Genomic DNA, 22,626 nt, shown 5'->3' on the forward strand with positions numbered 1-22,626 from the left:
GCAAGCCAACCCTTGGACAGGTCAGGGAAGGCACGGGGAGGCATTTAAATGCCTCCCCGATCCTTCCAGGGCCCCCCTGGCCCCCCTGCCTCAAGAGTCACCGGGGGAGTCACTCTCCAGGCCTTCCCTCTGTAGCCACGCACACAGACGTTTTGGCTGTAGTGAGCGTGGCCAACTCTGAAGCCAACCGGAACTCCGTTCCTGTGCGTTCCTGCCAAAAAATAGCCCTGTTTTTACCTATTTAATTGTTCTAGGTTGCCCCAAAGAATCTCGGGAGCTATACTTTTGTCAGGATGCCAAGAGACAGCCAGTACCCCCCTGTGCAGGACTACAGTTCCAAGGGTCCCTTGGGGGAGAAGGAATGACATGAAACCTGTTTGAGTCAGTTGAGACACCCAGAACGATGTCTTAATTTCTCCCTCCATTTCCAACAGGGCTCCTTGATAGCCTGCGAATTCTTGCTCCAGAATGGAGCGGATGTTAACCAAAGAGATATCCGAGGGCGTGCACCTCTGCACCACGCAACGTATTTGGGCCACACTGGGTAAGTCAGTCATTCCACATCCTGGTCAGGAGCAAATGATGTTTATTAAGGCCCGGTGGGGGGGAAGTAAAGATCAAAACCCATTTGGAGACAAGTCCATCCGCCTTTCCCGCAGATATGGCTGATAACGAGTCCTCCCATATACCGAGTGGATCGGTTCACTTTGTTATGTAGAATCATTTGCTCTACTGCAGGCCTTTCCTAGACATGTCTATCTGCTTTTTCTTACGAGATAACAAATGTAGGTTCCGTTTTAGGGATGACTATATTTCCGCCACTCTGTTCTGTTATTTTGCCCGAATTTTTGTTCTGCGTCGAATTCGACTTGACGGGATGATATTTCCTCTGACCTGGATTGTTTTTATGTTTGGCAGTCAGGTCTGCTTGTTCCTGAAGCGGGGAGCCAATCAGCACGCAGTCGACGAGGATGGGCAGGACCCTCTCAGCATCGCGGTCCAGGCCGCCAATGCGGACATTGTTACCTTGTAAGTGGATCTAGGCCCTTTCATAAGCTCTGGCTCCAGCCTGGTGGAACACTCCCCCAAATGAGATCAGGGCCCTGCGAGACCTATTACAGTTCTGCGGGGCTTGCTAGACCAAGGTGTTCCGCCCAGGGCTCCCTCTAAGCTGAGTTAGTGTGAGCTAGCTCACAGTTTTTTAGCCTCCAGCTCACACATTTTTGTCTTTGCTCAGGAAGGGATGGCTCCAGAGCAAACCAATTTATGCAGTGGCCAAATCACTCGCCCACCACTTTAATGCCCGTAGCTCAAAAAGGAGAATTTCTGCTCAAAGGACTCCACGGCTTAGAGGGAGTATTGGTTCTGCCAGGCCCGTGGTTGAGGCAGCAGATGTCCAATGATGTCGGCCTCCCCTGCTCTGCCTAGGATCACGTATTTGTTGGCTGGGGCTGGCCCACTTACTCAGGTCTTGGATCTTACCGAGCCACCCATACTGATAGTTAACCCAGGGATTTTATGAATTATATGCTGATTGCCATCTGAAGAAGTGAGCAGTGACTCACGAAAGCTCCTACCCTGCCACAAATCTTATTAGTCTTTAAGGTCCTACCGGAATCTTGCTCTTTTCTGCCGCTACAGACAGACTAACACGGCTACCCGTAGTGTTGTAATATGTTCAATTAGTCATTTGGTGTTTTTAATGGTTTCAGTTATTATATAATTGTTTATAATCGTTGCCGTAATTCACCCCGAGTGCTGCTGTGCAGGGTAGGGTGGACTAGAAGTAATAATAACGACGACAACAACAACTGCAACAACAATAATAGAACCCCATCTGGCTCGCTGTGGCCCGATGGTTTGACCTTTACAGCCTCTACATCAGTACAGGAGGCCTTGCCTCCCATGCCTTACCACTGAAGGTGAGAGAGGCTGGCAAATAGGAGAGGTAGAGAGCAATACTCCCTCTAAGCTGTGGAGTCCTGTGAGCAAAAATTCTACTTTGTGAGCTACTGGAATTAAAGTTGTGAGTAACCCATTTGGCTACCACATAAATTAGTTTGCTCTGGAGCCATCCCTTCCTGAGCTACAACAAAAATGGCTGAGCCGGAGGCTAAAAAATGGTGAGCTAGCTCACACTAGCTCAGCTTAGAGGGAACACCGGTAGAGAGGGCATCCGTTACATTCTGGGATCAGCAGACGCAATCTGCGAGAGAAGAGGAAGGGGAAGTAAGAAAATTTAGAGGCGGCACTCATCCGCCAACAACCGGAGTGAAATCCCTTAACCAGCTGGTGTTGTCCCTTGATTCTATCATTAGCCATACATCCCTGCCTGGTCATTTTTGCTCAGCCAAGGCAGAGGCGACCGAATTCTTAAGCCTCATGGAGTTGCTATCCGTTTTTTTACTTACCATGATGGAATTCAATAACAAATCTGGAGCATCCCATTTGGGCAGGACAAGGCAAAGAAATTTACAGGAAGAAGGATTAGGAGTTTCGATCCAGCCACCAAAATTGCACAGAGGAATTCCAAGATTCAGGGCCTGGGGACCATGGGAAACATGACAGCAGGTTGTTAAATAAGCTGTGCCGTGAGCGTCTTCCGTGGCCTCTCACCCCCACTGGACGTCCTGATGGGAATCTGGGAGCAGATTGCTGAGCGGAGTCACACCCTTCTGAACTCATTGAAGTCCATGGACTTGGAGGGGTGTAACTGCTCGGGATTGTATTGTAAGTCTGTTGGGAAAACGCCCTGTGTAACAGGGAAAAGTCTGCCCGGAGCCTGCCTTGGCGGAAAGGGTGGGGTACAAATCTAACAAATAAATAAATAATAAGGCAAAGACATGCCATCAGCGCCAGATTTCCCCTAAACGAAATTTCGAGACAGGTTTCGATGCTGCAAACTTAAAGAAAGATTCCAGTAAATTCAGGTGAAGCCCAACACATAGGCTCGATAGTGGCTAGTTCTCACAGAAGCAGTGAACCCACATCTACAGGTGTGCGCTATACTATGTAGCCCTGCATATAGAAAATGAGCACGTAAGGGGAAGAATTCTAACCTAGCCTTCTCCCTAACATGCTACTTTTTTCGGTGTGGGGTGTGTGTTTGTCTACAGTGCCGTCAAGTCGCAGCTGACTTACAGCGATCCCAGCAAGGAGCTTTCAAGGCGAGTGAGAAGCAGAGGGGGTTTGCCATGGCCTTCCTCTGCAGAGCCTTCCTTGGTGGATTCCCTTCCAAGTACCAACCCTGCTTAACGTCCAAGAGCTGACGAGATTGAGCTATACTGTGCTGCCTTCTCTACCATTTTCTGTTTAGAGAAAAATACTTCATTCATTCATTCATTCATTCATTCATTCATTCATTCATTCATTCATATGAAGGAGCATTCAGTTATGTGTGCCACAGTCTGCAGTCTGAAGTTGTGCATCCCAGATGCAGATTTGCAGCTTCTGGGAGTGCTAGGCCAAAGTTTATTGGTTACTCCTAGTGCAAGAGAAGAGGGAGAATAGAGATAAGCTTGCCTATGTAGTTTTTCCCTCCTGCTGTGGCACATCCAGAGCCCTAATATGACTGCCATAGAAGCCTAGAAGGTTCATCAGTAGGGTTGTTGATCCCAGGTTCGACATCAGGGATCGGCGTTGTCTAGAAGCATACGGGTTCCCAGGAGGACCCGCTGCTACTGATCCCTGACCCGCTACCGTGAAGCAGCAGACGGTAGACATCGCAGGCACCTCTCTGTCTCCATACGCCTAAGAGGGAGGGCGTGCATACATGCAAGCGAGAGGTCCTCTTGCCCTGAGCACCCCGAAACCCGGAGCCTTTCCTGGTTATTCCCACCAAGCGCGTCAAGACTCACGAAAGCCTTTCCTCATTGTTTCTCACAGGTTGCGTCTGGCTCGAATGAACGAAGAGATGCGTGAAGCCGAGGGTCCCTTTGGTCATCCAGGTCAATATCCCAACAACAGCCCCACAGAGCTCCAGTACCGAAAGTGTATACAGGAGTTCATCAGCCTTAACATAGATGAGTGTTAGTGACGACTCCCGCAACCCTGCTGCCTCCTCTTCCTCCTCTTTTGGGTCGAAATTTAAGGATACCGACCGAGCCCAGGAAAAAAACAAAACTGTTAGATGTGTGTCTTGGGGGTGGGGCGGGCTTTGCCAGTGGAAGGTCTCGATTCTGGTAGCTTAAGAGCGGATCAGTGGAAGGCCGCACGGAAAGAGAGCGAGAGAGAGCGAGAGAGGGAGGAGGGAGAACCTTTAAAATAAATATATATGTACATTTACATATCTGGGTCTAGAGAAGGCTTCTGTTTTGGACGTGCAGGCAGATTCGCTTTGGGAGAGGGGCGGATCGGGGCTCAGACACAAACCGTGGCATGCAAGTTTACAAAGGTTGAGGGACCATCGAAAGCGTGAGAATAGGAACCACACACACCCCTTCCCATGTACACTTTTGGGGGGTCGACAGTACCTGCTGCTTAGAAAACAATTCGAACCTTGTTATCAGGCATAAAAACAGGATCCAGGGAAACCGGGGGGGGGGGGAGTTATCCATATATATGGGGAAAGAATCAGGATAGGAACTGAACCAGACACCCTCTGAGGTGGACTTCCTTCTCTGTCTCTCTTGTGCTCTTCTCTCGCTTTTCTCTAGCATCGGGGGCTGTCAGTTTGCGACTGGACTGCGGAAGGGGTTGAGACTGTTTGATGCAAAAACCACTGGGTGGTTTGGAATCGAATGCATTTGTCTGCTCTCCTCTTTAGAGTGTGGCACTGATGGGGCTTGGCGGGGCTGGTGGTGGATCTGTTTGCCGTGTACCACCCGTGGGCTGTAGTTCTTGGATTGAGAGGCATGGTTGCCCAACTTACATCCTCTCAGGTTAATGCTAGTAAATGCTTCCTCTCGTTTTTCTTTTCCCTTTTTAAAAAATTTTCAGAGGGGTAAGCTTAGCTGGTCAAAGCCATAACTCAGCCGCTTCCAAGATAAGGATGCAATCCTTTTAGGGTGAAGACACGTAATATTTGTAGAGCAGTGAGGCCGGTGTGGAAGCTTCAGGTCCAGTACAAATCTACCCTTTCCTTTTCCCATCATGCTCTGAAAAATAAAGTTGTGCAACTTTGTAAAACAATTCAGATGAAGAAAGGCACGGATTGGCTAGCACTCATGGTGTTGCGAAGACCACCTCCCGCATAATCCTGGAGCAGTTTGGAATCTGGTTTTAAAATGTTCCTGTGTAAAGGATAAATGTAGATGAACAAACCAGTTGGTAGCCTAGAGACAAAATTACTGCAAAATTGTTGTCGCCTAATTCTCACTGTGCCGGTCAACCTGTGTCTGGGCCGTCCCATTTTGGATTGCTGGCGGGGGCTCACAGGACTACTCCTTTGTGCAAAACGTTTCCCTGCACAGAGAAAACAGTCCTATCAGGGGGAAAGGGTCTAGCCTCGTTTTCTATGTACATGGAACTGCTTTGTATGAAGCGGCACTCAATCATTCATCTTTTAAAGATTTTGTTTCTGAAAACACAGATCGTCCGGCTGAAACACATGGGAAGGGCAAGGACTGACTCTGCAGCAAACACAAAAGAGGGAATTTCCATCATGCAAATTGGGATGGGCAAATGCCCCTCGGCTCAGTTCTGAATTGGCTCATTATTTACGAGCTTTCTCAAAGGAAACCTCACGCATCTTCTGGGCGTTCCCTCCCAGCTCGATGTGTAATAGAACCGAGCATATCCAAACATAGCATTTACAAAATTCAGCAACGTAACCGAACCGGCCATGATCTCTCTTTAAATGTTACGCCTGTCTTCATCCTGAGACTTACCAAAGCGGTGAGGCTTGGAACAAGAGGCTCATCGCCGGCGATGGGTTTTTGTTTTGTTTTGTAAAACACACCCAGGGAGAACTGTAGGGTCACCCTCCTCTAGCCTTTCAGGGCTCAATGCAACAATTTACCGGAGCACACCAGGGGATTTATATTCCTAAATCACGATGGATTTCCTACTTAAACTCTTTTGGAGAAGGGGATCGCTGTTTGCATGCACGTCCTTACGGAGACTGTGATTTCCCCCTCTCACCAATGCATGACTGCAGAGGGCTCAACGAATCTGGATTTCTCGGATTCCGGGATTAGGGATATTCGGGGGAGGGGAACAGGGAGGTGTGGGTGGGAAGGGTTATTTATTTATTATGCTTTTTGCTGGAGCGGGACCCGTTCTTACTCTCCGAGTAACTTTGGGGGTGTTATGGTCTTTGTCAGAAGAGAGACCAGGATTTGCTTCAGACTTAGAAGTAGGTCATTTCTTTGACAATTGTGTATAAAGAGTGGCAGTTAACCCAGGCGAGACTATGGCAGGGCGATTGGATCTTACAATGTCCCTTCAAGGCAGAGAAGATGGATGACTTGATACCAGCTGGCGAACTCCACTGGGCATCTCAGCTGGATTAAATTATCTCCCTCCTCTGGAAAGAGCTGTCGAGTCACAGCCGATTTATGGCAACCCCCGTAGGGCAGGGGTCCCCGACCTTCTTGAGCCTGCAGGCGCATTTGGAATTCCGACACAGCATGGTGGGCACAGTAACAAAATGGCTGCCACAGGAGGCGGAGCCAGCCACGGAATGATTGCCACAGTTTAACTTCAGTCACAACATATAGATCCTTGTGCTGTGGTGGCAGCTGCCGCCAAAGCAACATTATAAAAATCCACACAGCCAATCAGATCTCCAGCGACCAATCAGAAGCCTTGCTGGGCGAAAGCCCTACCTGGCCCCACCCACTTCCTAGAACTACTTGGCGGGTGCCAGAAAAAGTGTTGGTGGGCACCATGCTGCCACGGGCACCAGGGCTATTTTTGGGCAGGAACGCACAGGAACGGAGTTCCGTCTGGCTTCAAAGCTGGCCACGCCCACTACAGCCAAAACCTCTGCATGTGTAGCTGCAGAGGGAAGGCCTGGAAAGCGACCCACCCCCCATTTAAATGCCTCCCCGGCCTGTCCAAGGGCCGGCTTGCCCGGGCTCCCCGTAGCCACGGAGCGCCCGGGCAAGCCAAGGGAAGGCAGTTTAAACTGCCTTCCCTTCCCTTCAAGGGGGGGCTTTCCCAGGTTACCCGCAGCCGCGGGGAGCCAGGAAAGCCGAGGAAAGGCATAGGGGTGTGGCCTAATATGCTAATGAGTTTCTGCTATTGGGTGTGGCCTATTATGCTAATGAGTTCCTGCTGGGCTTTTTCTACAAAAAAAGCCCTAACGGGCACCATGTTGGGGACTCCTACAGTAGGGTTGCCTCTGTGTCGTGACCCTGGACTTCCTTGGTGGTCTCCCATCCAAGTCCTAACCAGGGCCATCCCTGCTCAGCTTCCAAGATCAGGTTAACCAGGGCCATCCTCCACCCTCCCTGTATTCTGTCATGTCTGGGTTGTCCCCTTTCCAAATGCCCTGGTAGAAATCCAGGGGCTCCTTGGGAGCTACAAGAGATGCCATTGTCTCAGATCGACGGTTCTTACTGTCTCGACTCAGATTTTCAGCGGAAAGGGTCGGCGCAGAGTCACGAACAGTTGTGCCCGAATCCAGATCTGAAATGTTCCAGGTCTGGTCTGTTGCTGTTTGTTGCCAGAACAGGACCCAGGGAGGCAAACTGGGAGCAGCGTGAGGCCTAGAGCTGCAGGACGTTCTGTTCTGTTGACCAGGCGAAGGTGACGCAGGCGGTGCTCTAAATATTTACACCAGGCCCGCCCAACCCAGAAGCTGCATACTGCCCACCCATCGTATGGCTTGACCTTGTGTATCCCCATCCCCTTCTGAGCCTTGAGCGCAGAGTCCTGGGTAGGTTACGGTTGCAGTCCTAGGCGTGCTTCTTTGGAAGTATGTCCCATTAAGCAAAAACAGGACTTCTCTGTAAGTAAGCTGTGCATCCTAGCCTAAGCCGTGAGGTTGCCGATTGTCCCGTTTCGGTCATTCCCACCTGCAGCTGTATCCAACCAATGGCCATCGGGCCATCGTCATGTGGCCTGGGCAGCCCCACCCCCTTTCCTCATACCCTAAAGGCACTTTCTCCTTGCACCTAGAGATGACATCATCCTCTTTTATGTAATCTTGCATGACCCTAACCCTGAGTTACTCACTTCCCAGACTGGCTGTCTCCATGCCGTGTCACCTTTGGTGATTTACGTGGCAAGGCTGAAGGAGTTGTTGAGTGCTGTCTCTCCTCCCTGTCCTCCCCCCCCCAACCACACCAGGCAGTCTTGAGCCAAGCTTAAGTCAGCAATGATATACTGCTCCCACCTCACTAGAAACCACCTGCCCTTGATGAAGTCTGAGGAAAAGTGATAGTAATGGACGTACAGAAACCCTGTCTTCTCAGTCCTGACACAGGTGGTAATTCCTTCCTCAGTGGAATGAGTACACTCCTTCTTATCAAAGAACAGTGAATACAATCCTGCTTTGTTACACAGATGTTGGCCATCCACCCATCTTTCCTTACTTCTTTTCTGCTATGTTGCTACACTCTTCCTTTCCTGCCTTCTGGGCTTTTATGGATACTCATTGTCCTCGCTTGTAAGTTCCCATTTTGGGGGGTGGGTCCTGTCCCTCATTTATTTTGCTCCCTCCAGTGGTCGATTCGACATTGCATCGGTTTATGTCCAGCATAAAAACCTGAAGTTTAAATCTGCAGGGAGATATGCCGGGCATAAACCAGTGTAATATCAAATCGACCACTAGAGGGAGCATGTGCAGAACAGGAAAAAACCCTCTGAAGAAACAGGAACTTACAAGCAAGGAAAACGAGAAAGCTGAGAAGCCCCGCTGTCGTATATCACATAGCAGCATATTCTCTCTGTTACCTTTCCCCCCAACCCTTTCTCTGAGAAGCTCAGGGCTGCACCCCTATTTTCCCCCATCCCTGTGTTATCCTCACAACACCCCTGTGAGGTAGGGGTAGGCTGAGACAGAGAGTAACTGACTCAAGGTCATCTAGTGGGCTCCGTGGCAGCGAGGCCTCGTATGCCTGGTCCGACTCTCTGCCTCTGTACCCACAATCGAAACGGTGTTCTTGAGAAGACCCTTTTGCCCCCATCCTGTTGGAGGTTATAAACTGGAAGCACTTTTTTGTGTAAATAGAAGGTAGTTTGTTTGTCCATCGCAGCATCTCCAGTAAAATCCTGTCCCCCGTGGAGCAGCTATGCTTTCAGACTGTTTACCTCTTCCTGTCGGTTCCCACCAATTCCAGCTTCTGCTCCACACAGCATACACGATTGGGCCTCCTACAAGGCTGCTTATTTGATTAATTAATTTCAAACACTTCTGTCCCGCCATTCAGTCTAAAAAAAGTTTTCGGGGTGATCTCCCAAGACTCCACCCTTCCTCCTCTGCTCCTTGGATTTCTTTGCATCCAAAAGCACTTTCCCTCGAAACCGAATGTCCAGTGATCACTACCAGAATCCCTTTAAGCGTTGTCTTTTCCCAAGTAAGAGAGGAAACGACAATCCTGAACCAAGGCCCATCAATTCGAGAAAACGAGTCTCTCTCCCTCCACTCCCCCAGCCGTCTTCTAGCCATTCTGTCTTGAAGGAAACCATGAAATGAGAAACTTGGGGGGGGGCGTTACGGTCTTTCTTCCCCCAAACTGGTTGTGGTTGCCGCAATCTGTTTTGTCCACCGAATAAAGAACTGGAGATTTCAAGGCTGGGTCACGCAACTGGGTTGGTTAACACCTGGATTTCAGTGCAGGGAGACGGACTTCTGCACGTGTGAGACGTTCAACCGGAGGGTGTAGAATTCACATCCTGGGACAAACGTTGAGTGGGGAACTTAAAAAAAAAAAAGCAACACAGATGCTAGCTCAAGTCATAAAGCCCATCCGGGTGACCAAACTACCTCAGGATAACTCGGACATCTGTATCACCCTCCCGGGTAGAAAAGACGAGTCTCCCATTTCGCATGCCATCCTGTTGCTCTCAGAAGAACTGTGGAAATTGTAGAGCCGCAGGACAGGAGGTCCGGGGCTCGCTAACCGAGGGCACAATTTCGGAAGGGCAAAGGGGGCTGTAGCCTCCCCCCCCAGTGTTTCAGAGCACACGTGATTATTTCTCGTAAGACTCTAAATCTGTCCCTCTTGTACAGTGTAAAAAGAAAGACAACCGTATTCTTTAAATACATTGCTTTTTAAAAAAGCAGTGCTGTGTTGAACATGCCCAAGCGCTCACCTTTGAAAGTTTGCCTTGAATCCTTTCCCAAACTGGCTCCATCTTTGACAGATTGGCACACTCTCTCAGTCCTCACTAAATTAAAAGTTCCAGGATTCTTGGAGCGGGGGCAGCAGGTGGTGGTGATGGAACCACAACAGTTAAGCTGGTCTTAAAAGACAGGATTTGTGAGATAGGTACACCCTGAAACAGTGCAGGGAAAATACCGCAGCTCGGAGGCAGAGCACCTGCTTGGCATGCAGAAAGTCCCAAATTCAGTCCCCGGCATTTCCAGTCAAAAGGATTTTAGGTAGCAGGAGTTTGGGAGGACCCTTCACTTCCTGAGACGCAGACGAGCTGTGCCACATTGCATGCAGAAAGTCCCGGGTTCAGTCCCCGGCACTTCCAGTTAAAAGGGTTTCAGGTACCGCTCGTGAGCAGACGTTATCGGGTCAGACAGACCGACGGTCCAGCTCTGTAGAAAGCAGCTTCAGAAGGCACCATCTCCTTAAACTTCCCTCCCTCCCGGGGTTGCACCCATCGTCAGAAGGCCCCGATCCCTCAGAAACATCCAGTCGCCGTACCTCACCTACACGCAGAACGGTTGCGTGGAACGACCCCAGATCTTTCCGACGGAAGAGGTGCGTTCCCACCAACCCCCCACCAGGCCACAACCCTCTCGCCCATTTTTGTTGGCATTTAGTAGCACAAGAACAACATTTTTTTCGAAAAAGATGTTCGAACCTGAAAGCGTACAGGTTACAGTCCGGAGAGGGGTCACTGCCAAGAATCTCCATGGGTCTGAGCTGCGGGATGGGAGAATCCAAGCTTGCGTGACTGGACAGTTTCTCTCTTTCAGATGTAGTGGTGCCGTCTTTCATTAAGAGGTGTAAAATCGACTTTGTGCACTTCTCCGTACATAACAGTATTGGGTTCTCTTTCTGGATTTTTTTTGTGTGTGTGGGGGTCATGGTTTACGTGCTGTCATTTTTTTTAAAAGGGTGACCTTGTTATGTATTTAATTTATTGCTGAGAAAGCCCCGGAGGGCTCATGTAATTATTATTATTATTTTTTCATTCACTACAGTTTGGCTGTATTTAATGTTGGGATGCGCTCTCTCTCTCTCTCCCCCCCTCCTTTTGTACAGTTGCTGAGGCATGTTATTTTCTTTTTATAAAAAACACAGCAGACCTGCCAATCTTTCCCGCGGCTTTGTTCCTCCCCACTCCTTGTTTTTGTGTTCGGCACATAGATCACGGGTTGTCAGATGCGCATCGATTCAATCAGCGCATTTCCCCCCAAACTCCCCCCTTTGCGTTTTCAAAAGCAGAAGCTTCTCTCTCTCTCTCTTTTTTAAAATTCTTGGGGTGCCGACTGCATTTACAACAGGTCCCTCTGTCGAACAAGGCAGATGGGCTGCGTGCGTTTGGGGTTGAGAGAGGGACGTTTGGGGGAGACTTGTACATAATTTCAGGTTGGTTTGCGGCAAGGACTTTGGTGTAACATGCCGTGATGCGGGGCTTGTTTCTTCCTTTGCCTCTCTTTCGATATGGATGTATTTTTCCCCCTTGTGTGGTGTACAATCCTGTTTGAAATATCTCATGCCAAACAGCCTCGCTTTCTGTTCTCCTGTTTTTTTTCCCCCTTCCCGGAGCGGAGGGAGGGTCCCTTTGCAAAGGGTTGGCTTGCGTGCGGGATCGCAGGTTTGCCTTTGCGGAGAAAGCAGCACCCAAACCTATTATTTGCCCTTACGACCGAGTCCCAAAACAGCAATGATCCCATATATCCTCCTCGGCTTGCTGTCACGACACATGACGCAAAACAGGGCGGCGAAACGAAGCCACTCCTAGGGTCGCCAGCCTCCAGGAGGGGTTGCCAGCCTCCAGGTGGGGCCTGGAGATCTCCCAGAATTAGAACGGATATCTGGGTGACAGAGGACAGCTCTCCTGGAGAAAATGGCTGCTTTGGAGGGTGGACTCTGTGGCATTATACCCCACCGTGATCCCGCCCCTCCCCAAACCCCTCTATCTCCAGGTATTTCCCAACCTAGATTTCACAGCCCGACCTCCAGCTGAGACCTGGAGGACCTGGGATTTCAAGTGATCTCCAGACTCATGGCAGTTAGGTTCCCTGGAGAAACTGTCCACTTTGGAGGGTGGACTCCGTGGCATTGTAACCCCGGGTGAGGTCCCTCCCCTGCTCACCCCCTCTTAATCCTACAACAACCTCGTGCGGGAGGTTAGGGTGGGACAGACTGGATCCAAGGCTGTTGCATGAGCTCTGTGGCAGAGCAAGGATTCGAACCCGGATCTTCCAAGTGCTGGTTATAAGCCTTACACCACACCGGGTCCCGTTGTGGGCCAGACCGAGGCACGGGTACATGGCGGGCTCTTTTTGTAGCAGGTACTCATTTGCATATTAAGCGACACACCCCTCATGTAGCCAATCCTCCGAGAGCTTACAGTAGCTCCTGTAAGAAGAGCTCTGTAAGCTCTTGGAGGATTGGCTACATTAGGGGGTGGGGCCTAATATGCAAAGGAGTTCCTGCTACAAAAAGAGCCCTGCGTGACGTGAGCAAAAATTTGGCTGTTGCTCTCATCCAAAGGCAAACTGGTTTGGGTTCATCCGCTGGTCAGCTGACGATGAACATGTGTGGGGCAGGAGCATTTATGTAGGGGAGGATGCCGTGCATGTGATCTATGGGGGGGAGGAATTGGTACCGGGGGGGGGGAGCAAGAACGTTTGAAAAAGTACCACAAGTGCTGTTTTCTTAGAAATCTGATGACAGCCCGCCCCGCTCCAGACTTTCTATGGATAGGGGGCTCCATGCGCTTAGGAGCACTAGACACAGAGACTACAATTCATAATGCTTCCTAGAATCATAGAGTGGGGAGGGGCCATGCGGCCCATCTAGTCCAACCCCCTGCTCCATGCGGGATCAGCCTAGAGCATCCCTGACAAGTGTTTGTCCAGCCGCTGCTTGAAGACTGCCAGTGAGGGGGAGCTCCCCGCCTCCCGAGGCAGACAACTCTGTCAAAAAGTTTTCCCTATGATCCAGCCGGTACCTCCCCACCCTTAATTTAAACCCATTATCGCGAGTCCTCTCCTCTGCTGCCAATGGGAACAGCTCCCTGCCCACCTCTAAATGACAGCCCTTCAGATACTTTGAGAGAGCGATCATGTCCTCCCTCAACTTCCTCTTCTCCAGACTGAACATTCCCCAGTCCCTCAGCCTTTCCTCACAGGGCTTGGCCTCCAGGCCCCTAATCGTCCTTGTCGCTCTCCTCTGCACCTGCTCCATTCTGTCCACATCCTTTTTTGATGTCAGGCCTCCAGAACTAGGGATGTGTTCTGGACATCCCTTCTTCATTAGGGATGTGTTCAGATATGCTCCTAGCCACTGTTTTTCCCCCTGCTGGTGCTACCCTAGAGCATGCCCTGCCACTGTGTATGGTTCCCATGAATACAATTCCAGGCCAGGCATACATAGGTGTGCATTTCTCCAGTCACTAACTATGGATGAGTTGCATGGTTAGGAAGCGCTGGAAGAACTCGTTAATTCGCCTTGGTTGGAAGCCAAGGAGCAAAGTGGGAAATGTGGGGAACTGGCTTTCACAATCAGAAAGAGATGCGCACTGAGAAATGTGGCAAAGCCGTTAATTTCTAGTGTGGAGGATGGGGCAACGTAAGAGGATGCTCTCAGACCATCCCCAGGGTGCATAAATGCGCTGCTGCTCTTGTGCATTGCAGAGACGGTGGTAAAACCATGCCTGGGCTATGCCCTTTCCGGCTGCAGTATCCAAAATTATCAAAAATACCCCAGAAATACCGCAGTATCCAAAATTATCAATAGCTGGCAGCACAAATGCTTGTGTAATGGAGCTAGGGTGTGAAAGAATGGGGATGCGCAACCGGATCCACATCCCTGTAAAAATAATGGACACCGCTGAGGTGTATTTGGCACATCCCATTAACAGTAATCATCTGCCTTTGGATGTGCATCTCACGGAACACAATAGATATTATGGCATCATTTGGATATATACTCAAGGATGCATCTTTTCGACGTGCATTCTGAAGTGTATCCTACTAATGGCTTTTCTGTAGTCTCATTTTCTTTGCATGTGTATTCCTGTTGCTTGTCTGTTCCACACATGTTTTGCTCCCTCCAGTGGTGAATTCAAAATTACATCAGTTTATGTCCGGCATGAAAATCTTCAGTTTCAATCTGCAGGGAGATATGCCGAACATAAAGCGGTGTAATATAGAATCAACCACTAGAGGGAGGAAAACACATGCAGAAAGGGGGGGGGAACAAACACAAGCGAGGGAAATGGGAACACGGAAAAGCCCTAAGAATAGCGGCAGAATCTGCATGGAGATGCAAATCCTCTCGAAGGCAAGTTTTTAGCCTCCGGCTCACACATTTTTGTCTTCGCTCAGGAAGGATGGCTCCAGAGCAAACTGATTTATGCAGTCGCCAAATTGCTCGCTCGCAACTTTAATGCCAGTAGCTCACAAGGTAGAATTTTTGCTCACAGGACTCCACAGCTTAGAGGGAGCATTGGTTATTACACCACTTGCATGCCATTTAGACATGGCAGCCGTCTGCATTTGGGTGTACCTAGGATTTGTGCAGTCCTGAAAGCAAAGATATCGAGAACATTCCATGCAGCTGCTGCCCAGAAACCAAGAAAAGGGGGAAAGCGCCAGGGAAACCAGGGGCCAAGTTCCGTACAACTCTGCTCGTGTTCTAAAAACGCTCTGAACTCAGCTACTTGGATGTTGGGGAGGAAGGATAAAGCCCGGCCTTCTCCATGATAGGCTAGCTTTCTAAGGGCAGGGTTGTTTTGTGGTGGCGGAAAGTCACTCGTGAGATTGCCCATCTGTATGTGGTACAGTCCGGCAACAAATTTGCCGTGTGATAAGCCCTTTGCTTGGGATACAGTTTAGCAGCATCCTTCCAGTAAATCAATGGATTTGAAACCAGGCACATTGAAACCCGATTGATGTCAGTGGAACTTCAGTGTACAGGCTGACCCCATAGTTCAGCTAATACACCTTCAAGCCCCATAAGAGGGCCGGCGTGGTTCTGATCATCCTCCTTTGACCTGAGGTGGCTGTCTCTGTGTCCCAATCTCCCAAAGAGTAGGTGTTATGCATTAATGCTGTCATGCCGGGCCTCTTCTCCTGAGATTTATAGCCAGCAGCATGAGGATATATCATTTTAGTCACAGGACAGACGTCTCTAAGCCAGCGAGTTGTCCTCTTTTGACTGTCTGAGGCTGTCTCACTTCCTATCAAAACAGCACTGGAGGAGAAGGTTCTTTTCGCCGGGTCTCAGAGCGTAGCTACATGATCGGCAAAATCCCGTGGTGCTATCTGCCTCAAATCCTGCCACTTCAGAAAGCCAACAGGAGATCTCAGTTTTCTGTTCTCCCTGATATGAATTATAACCTCGCTCTCTTGAGCTAGTTGCTCTACATGCAGGGAGCTGTCTATAAAAAAACTCTAACTTTCTCTGTCCCTTTCTCTCTCTCTGTGCACATCTGCGTGTACACATAAACTGTTTGCATACAGAAAACCGGCATGTCAGGAAGCAAGGTCCTAGCCTAGCCCTTTCCTTGATGGGCTAGTTTTCAACATGCAAGGAATGACATATATGTGTATATATAATGTGTGTATGTTGGTAACCCTTTTGCATGCACATCAGGAAGAAATCAAGCCAATCAGGAAGACTAGGCTAGCCTGGTCCACTCCCTGGTGAGCTAGTTTTCTGCCTGCAAGGGAAGAGATTATACGAGAAAGCATTCCAAGAAGGATTTCCCTCCACCTGCCTTCTGAAGTTCAAGGACTCTACCACGTGGGTTGTTTTGCCGAACACATAGATTAACTTGAAGTCACTACATGTGGCCGTTCTAAAGGGTTTTGCAAATTCATGAAAAGGTTGGGGGAGTCGGGAGGGAAGACAGCCGCCATGTCGTGGACAGATGCTGTCTGTAAATACATTCCAACTTATTAACTCCTCCTCTATCACGTTCTGCCTGCTTTCAGTACAATCTTTGTAACACTATTTTTTTAAAACAACTTTTCTCTCTCTTGTTCATTCCACTTTTGCCTATTCAATCTATACTGAGTATACCTTTGGAGCCGGAAAACTCTGTATGTTCTTATCTTTGTATGATTTTACAAAAAAAAAACCCCAGAGAAGACGAAACTATCAGTATGCACATACACACGCGGAGAGAAAAACAAACAAACTACACAACAGTTTCTGCTGCTCTGATGTCTTACAGCCCACCCCTTTCCCCTTTCCTACTATCGTCTCTTGAAACACCGTTAATAAAAATCTAGATGAAACTTGTCTGTCTCCTTCGGCTTTGCCTCTTACTATCTATGTCTCTTGTTTTCTGTGTTAACTCTGTCAGCTGACACCTTCCAACATGTTGCGGGGGGCCTCGGGGACACACTTCTAACTCCCCTATTCTCATCTCAGCGCCCGAGACCCCAAAATGGCTGAGGGGTCCTTCTCACCTCCCGCATGCCACGTCTGTTTGCTCTGCAACAGCCTGTCCTATGCAGCTCGAAAAGCCAGGGAGTGATTTGTTCTTTATGGCAAAGGTGTGCTCGGAAGCACAGAATTGTCCTGCGAGTGGTTACTGAGCGAGCCTCGCTAGCGTGGGGAAACGGCAGTGCTCACTGGCACCTGTGTGCTTACCTGCAACACGATATGCTCAGAGAGGAGAGGGAGCTGAACCACAAAGAGTGGCAGCCCTCGCAACCCAGACTGCTAACAATTGAATAAGCCAGGGGTCCCCAACCTTTCTTAGCCTGTGGGCACCTGTGAATATCTTGTTGGGGGCATCCACAAAATGGCTGCCATGGGAGGCAAAGCCAGCCACAAAATGGCTGCCACAGCTTACCTTCACTCACATAGTAAAGATCCTTGTGCTGTCCTGGCAGCTGCTGTGAAAGCAACATCTCTAAAAATCTGCACCGCCAATAGAATCTCCAAGGGCCAATCAGAAGCCTGGCTGGGCAGAACGTGTCACTAGGACTCGTGGGCACCAGGTTAGGGACCCCTGGAATAAGGCGTTTGCCAAGGGCTAGAATATGTTTAGTTATCTTTGTAGACTGCCGTTGTCAGAGAACTTACGGAGGGTCATATAGATTCCCAGGGGATGTTCCATCCTGGCCTTGCCTGGAGACTGCAGCAGAGTTGCTGAGCCATGCTTGCTTGGACCATGCGGCAAAAAAACCGAGGGCCCCACCAAGCGTGGAGGAAAAACCAGGAGATAATTGGGACGGTGGGAGAATTAATTTTAATTCCCCTACGCATTTTGCATACGCCATCAGGGGGATCTGTAAAATATCAGAGTCTGATGCATCAGAAGTGTCTGATGCAGTATACGTGGAACACCCCGGGGGTCTCAGTGAATTAAAATTAATTCTCCCGCTGTGCCGTTTGTCCCCTGGTTTTTGCTCCATTTCGGCCATGCCTTGAGACCACCAACTTCTGAGGGACAGAACATTTAGGGGTTGCCCCTAGAAAATGAGGGGCGTACCCCAGCCTTGAGGCATAAATGTAGGACACGTCCTGCCCACAGGTGGTTTGTTGTATTTCTTTATTTAAAATATTTCTATCCTACCTTGTTTCTTTACTGCCCCCCTCAGCATGAAATATCCCTCATTGTTTAAGAGACAAAGCAGAGCTGATCTGCGAAAGGCAAAGGCTGCAGCCATGAGTTTAGGCCTTAGCTGAATGGGGTTGCCTGAATGGTGTTGGCTAGAGACCTCTCGCTATTACCACTGTCCTCCAGCGACAGAGATCAGTCCCCCCTGGAGAAAATGGCCACTTTGGAGGGTAGAGTCTAGGCTTTATAATCTGTTGGTCCCTCCCCTCCTCAAACCCCGCCCTCCCTAGGCTCCACCCCCCAAATCTCCAGTTATTTCCCAACTCGGAGCTGGAAACCCAACGGCTGAACGAGATACACAACCATGCCAAGTGTGTGCCAAATAATGTCAACAAGGCAACCTGTTTGTGTGAGCAAGCGGCTTCTAAGAGACCAAACACAAGGGGGCACACCAACGTGCTGTGTGTGTTCTACAAGTAGGGTGGCCAATTTCCAGGTGGTGGCTGGCATTCTTGGATTACAACTGACCTCCGGTCGACAGAGATCAGTTCCCCTGAAGAAAATGACTCTTTTGGAGGACAGTCTGTATGGCATTATACCCCATTGAAGCCCCCCCCCTGACCCCACCTTCCTCAGTCTCTACCTCAAAAATCTCCAGGTATTTCCTAACCCAGAGCTGGCAACCCTATTACAAAAGGAAAAAATTCATGGAGATTCTTCACCAAAATAGCCTGATTTCTGCACTAACAAAAGCTCAGCTCTGTGATCAGCATGAAACATATACATGGTTGCAAGGTAGTAGCCCTAACCCCTCTGACTGCTGGAAATCCTCTCCCCCCCCCCCCCCGGGGGTCAGGGGGGGGGGGGAATTTCAGGCTGGGGGTGTGCATTTGGTTTTCCTGAACCGAAAAAAATACCTTATTGGTATTTATCAGTATTTTTAAAGCCGAATGCAAATTCAAGAAATTTTTCGGGTTCTGAATACAGTTTCCCGAATGTATTCGGCTTCTTCGGTTTCCAAGTAGCCAAATACCAACTTCCCTCCCCGGTGGCTTCTCTAATCATTTTCACTCCCTACCAGTCAGCCAGGGAAAGCCTCCTCTCTGCCTTCGCTTCTCCAGCTGTCACAGAGCTGCTGGAGAAGCACAGGCAGAGAGCCCAGCCATGTTTAAATGCCTTTCTTTCCCTCTCCCAGTTCGGGGAGGGAAAGGAAGAAGAAGAAGAGATTGGATTTATACCCCACCCTTCACTCGGAGTCTCAGAGTGTCTTATAAACTCCTTTCCCTTCCTCTCCCCACAACAGACACCCTGTGAGGTAGGGGAGGCTGAGAGAGCTCTGACAGAAACTGCTCTTTTTCAAGAACAGCTCTTATCAGAACTATGGCTTGCCCAAGGTCATCCAGCCAGGTGCAAGTGGGGGAGTGGGGAATCAAACCCAGTTCTCCCAGATTAGAGTCCGTGCACTTAACCACTACACCAAACTGGCTTAAACCTGACAGTTGACTGGCGGGGAGGGAAATTGCCACGGAAAGCTGCAGGGGCTTCCAGCGGGAAAGAAGGCATTTGTACATGCTTCCCTTCCCTCCTATCTGGTATATATATTCAGGAACACCGAATTTCCCCCCAGTCCTGATACTTTACCAGTATTGGGCTGGGGATATTCAGCATTTACCAATATTTTTCGGGTCTGATATACCCAAAGCCGAAAATTGCACTGCCCCAGTTCAGACTGAGAAGTTATCCCTACACCTTAAAGTTTAGCTGTACCCAATAAGGATCAGACAGATGCATTTTAAAAATCAAGATAAGACCAGACTATCAATCTTGCATTTGTGCTGAATCCCAAAACACAGCGCTGACTGAAGTATGGTTGCACTTGTTAACAAGATGTGGAATAAGAACAACATATGCCGCTTGGATTTATACTTCCTCTGAAGATGAAGGTTTTATTTAGCGATCAAGATTAACAGCCACAAGTAGACCACTGTGAATTTCTCTAGTCTTGAAAGCTGTCGGAACTAAGCAAGCATCAACACGCCCTGTGGCAGTCAATTTCATCAGTATGCATGGCGTGAAGAAGTTACTTCCAAATGCCATGAGACATATTTTTATTTTATGGGAGTTTCTGAATGCCCTAGGTTCAATTGGAGCACTTTTATTGTGCTGGTTTTGCATACGAAAGCCAGCATGGTGTAGTGGTTAAGGGCAGCAGAACTCTAATCTGGAGAACCGAGTTCAATTCCTGACTCCTCCACAGGAAGCCTGCTCAGTGACCTTGGGCCAGTCACAGTTGTGAGCACTGCCACAAAATGGCTGCTGCATGTGGCACAGCCAGCCACAGAATGGCTGCCACAGCTTTCCTTCAATCACACAGTGAAGACCCTTGTGCTGTGGTGGCAGCGGCTGCCAAAGCAACGCTTTTAAAAATCTGCAGACTTAATCGAATCTCCAAAGGCCAGTCAAAAGCCTTGCTGTGCAGAAGCCCTGCTCACTTTTTTAAAACACTTGGCGGGCTCCAGTGGGTACCCACAGATACCAGATCAGGGATCTCTGTTCTAATCCTTTTGGCCACACATCTCAGCTTGTTACTGAATCTGAGCAAGTGTAAGATTTCTTCTCAGGTGAAAGATCTCTGGAATTTTGAGAGCACTTATAAAAACTGAGGTTTTAAATATCTCGGTATAGAAGAGACAGAAAACACACTACGCATGCTCAGAGTTACACAGTACAGGGGAGGGCAGGATAGAAATCCAATCGGGGGGGTAGGTAGGTAGATAGACAGACAGACACAGACAGACAGATAGATAGATGATGGGTGGATGAAAAGATAGGTGGATAGATCAATGATGGATGGATGGATAGATGGATGGATATATGGATGGATGGATAGATAATAGATGGATGGAGAGAGAGAGAAACTGGGCTGAAGGCTTAGGGCTTAGATTAATGGATCAAATTGATCAGTAGCTTCAATCTCATAGAATCAATTAATAACTTTCTGATTGAAAAGATACTGTGATTAATTCTTTCAAAGTTAATTTCGTTAATATAAGAAGTTATAAAAATGGGTGCCCTCAGAGGCATTCTACCTTCTCTCACACATAAGAGAAGATCGTAGAAGATGTATTCCTCCATCTTAGAAAAGGTAATTTCCTTATTCTCTCTCACACGGGAAGGACTCTTAGGAGACATCCCTTCATTGTTGAAAATGGGGTTCCCATCCTCCGGATGGGACCTGGAGATCCCCTGGAATTACAGCTCGTCTCCAGGCTATGGAGATCGGTTCCCCTGGAGAGAATGGCTATCTTGGAGGGTGGACTCTGTGGCCTTGTGCCCCACTGAGGTCCCTGTCCACCCCCAGACTCCATCCCCAAATCCCCCGGAGTCCCCCAGCCTGGATCTGACAAGCCTACCTCTGCATCCCTCACCAGTGGACTAGGAGGACCTGACATTCCCTCTCGCACAAAGTAAGGAGTTTCAGAGGATAGCCATGCCAGCCTTCAGTGGAACAGCTAGACTTGAGTCCACTAGCAACTGAAGAGGCCAAAAAGATTTCGAGGGTATGAACTTTCAAGAGTCAAATCTCCCTTCACCAGATCCTGGAAGAGGCACTCCTTCATCTTAGAAGAGGCATCCCCCTTCTGTTCCATTCAGGAGGGAAGGCCTCTTCTTAGCTAGATCTTGCCGTGACACAGTCCGCTCGGCAATCACCTCTCGTCTTTCTTCCGCAGGAGATGCCACCTATCTCGACATCTTCCGGGAGTTTTCTCACATGGCGTCAAACAACCCGGAAAAACTCAATCGCCGTAGCCTCCACTTCAGCCACTCCTACCGATAGCCACAGCCGCCGGCACTGTCCCTTTGTCTCCTGACGGCAGAGGCTTTGAACTCTGGGGGAAGAGTCAAGACCGCGTGCCACACAGGAAGGCGAAGGGACAGACCTGACTGAACGTCTTAGAACCGGTCCAGCCGAGATGGGGGCGACTCTACACGGCTCGTAGCTGCTCTGCCGAGATTCGCTGCAATTTCGACACCGTTCCTCACTGAGACGAAATGGCCCTTTCCCTGCTCCCGCAAAAAGTGTGTGAATAGGCTAGCACAATCTTGTGAATAAGCCCTCCAAAGCGCGCAGTTGTTTTTTGCAAGTCGCTTGTAACCAGTTGTGACCTGAACAAAACACATACCCCATTTGGTTAAGTGTGCGGACTCTAATCTGGGAGAACCGGGTTTGATTCCCCACTCCTCCACTTGCACCTGCTGATATGACCTTGAGTCAGTCACAAGCTCTGGCACAGCTGTCCTTGAAAAAGAGCAGTTTGTGTCAGAGTTCTCTCAGCCCCACCTACCTCACAGGGTGTCTGTTGTGGGGAGGGGAAGGGAAAGGAGTTTGTAAGCCGCTCTGAGACTCCAAGTGAAGGGCGGGGTATAAATCCAATCTCTTCTCTTCTTCTTCAAAGCTTTCTTATCTGTATCCCCTCCAAGGAGCTCAGTTTCTCCTCTTTCAGTTTATCCTCACGATAACACCACGAGGTAGATTAGGTCCTCTGAGCTCTGAGTGGGGATTTGAGCTAGGGTTGCCATAGCAGGAGGCTTTGCGGGTCAGGGAGTGACCTGGAAGTGACATCAGGACACTCTAGAAATTTGCTCTTCTCTATGTTTTTACCCTGCCCTAGACAGCCGAGGCGAGTCAGATCTCAGAAGCTAAGCAGGGTCGGCCCTGCTTATTATTTGGCTGGGAGACCGCCAGGGTCGTGTTGCTGAGGCAGGCAATGGCAAACCGCCTCTGAACATCTATTGTCTTGAAAACCC

General features: G+C 49.3%; 1 protein-coding gene across 1 annotated transcript in view; it reads left to right on the forward strand.

The window, feature by feature from the left end:
- Nucleotides 1–22,064, forward strand: part of ACAP3 (ArfGAP with coiled-coil, ankyrin repeat and PH domains 3) — a 135,292-nt gene extending 113,228 nt beyond the window's left edge. Inside the window, exons 23-26 of the mRNA XM_015412255.1 lie at nucleotides 435–544; nucleotides 919–1,029; nucleotides 3,886–3,947; nucleotides 21,549–22,064. Coding sequence (XP_015267741.1) covers nucleotides 435–544; nucleotides 919–1,029; nucleotides 3,886–3,947; nucleotides 21,549–21,655 — 390 coding nt within the window. The 3' untranslated portion in view covers nucleotides 21,656–22,064. The remainder of the gene's footprint in view (nucleotides 1–434; nucleotides 545–918; nucleotides 1,030–3,885; nucleotides 3,948–21,548) is intronic.
- Nucleotides 22,065–22,626: the final 562 nt, after the last annotated feature.

This window comes from Gekko japonicus, unplaced genomic scaffold, assembly GCF_001447785.1.
Source record: "Gekko japonicus isolate JY-2015 unplaced genomic scaffold, Gekko_japonicus_V1.1 scaffold2890, whole genome shotgun sequence".
Classification (NCBI taxonomy): Eukaryota; Metazoa; Chordata; class Lepidosauria; order Squamata; family Gekkonidae; genus Gekko; species Gekko japonicus.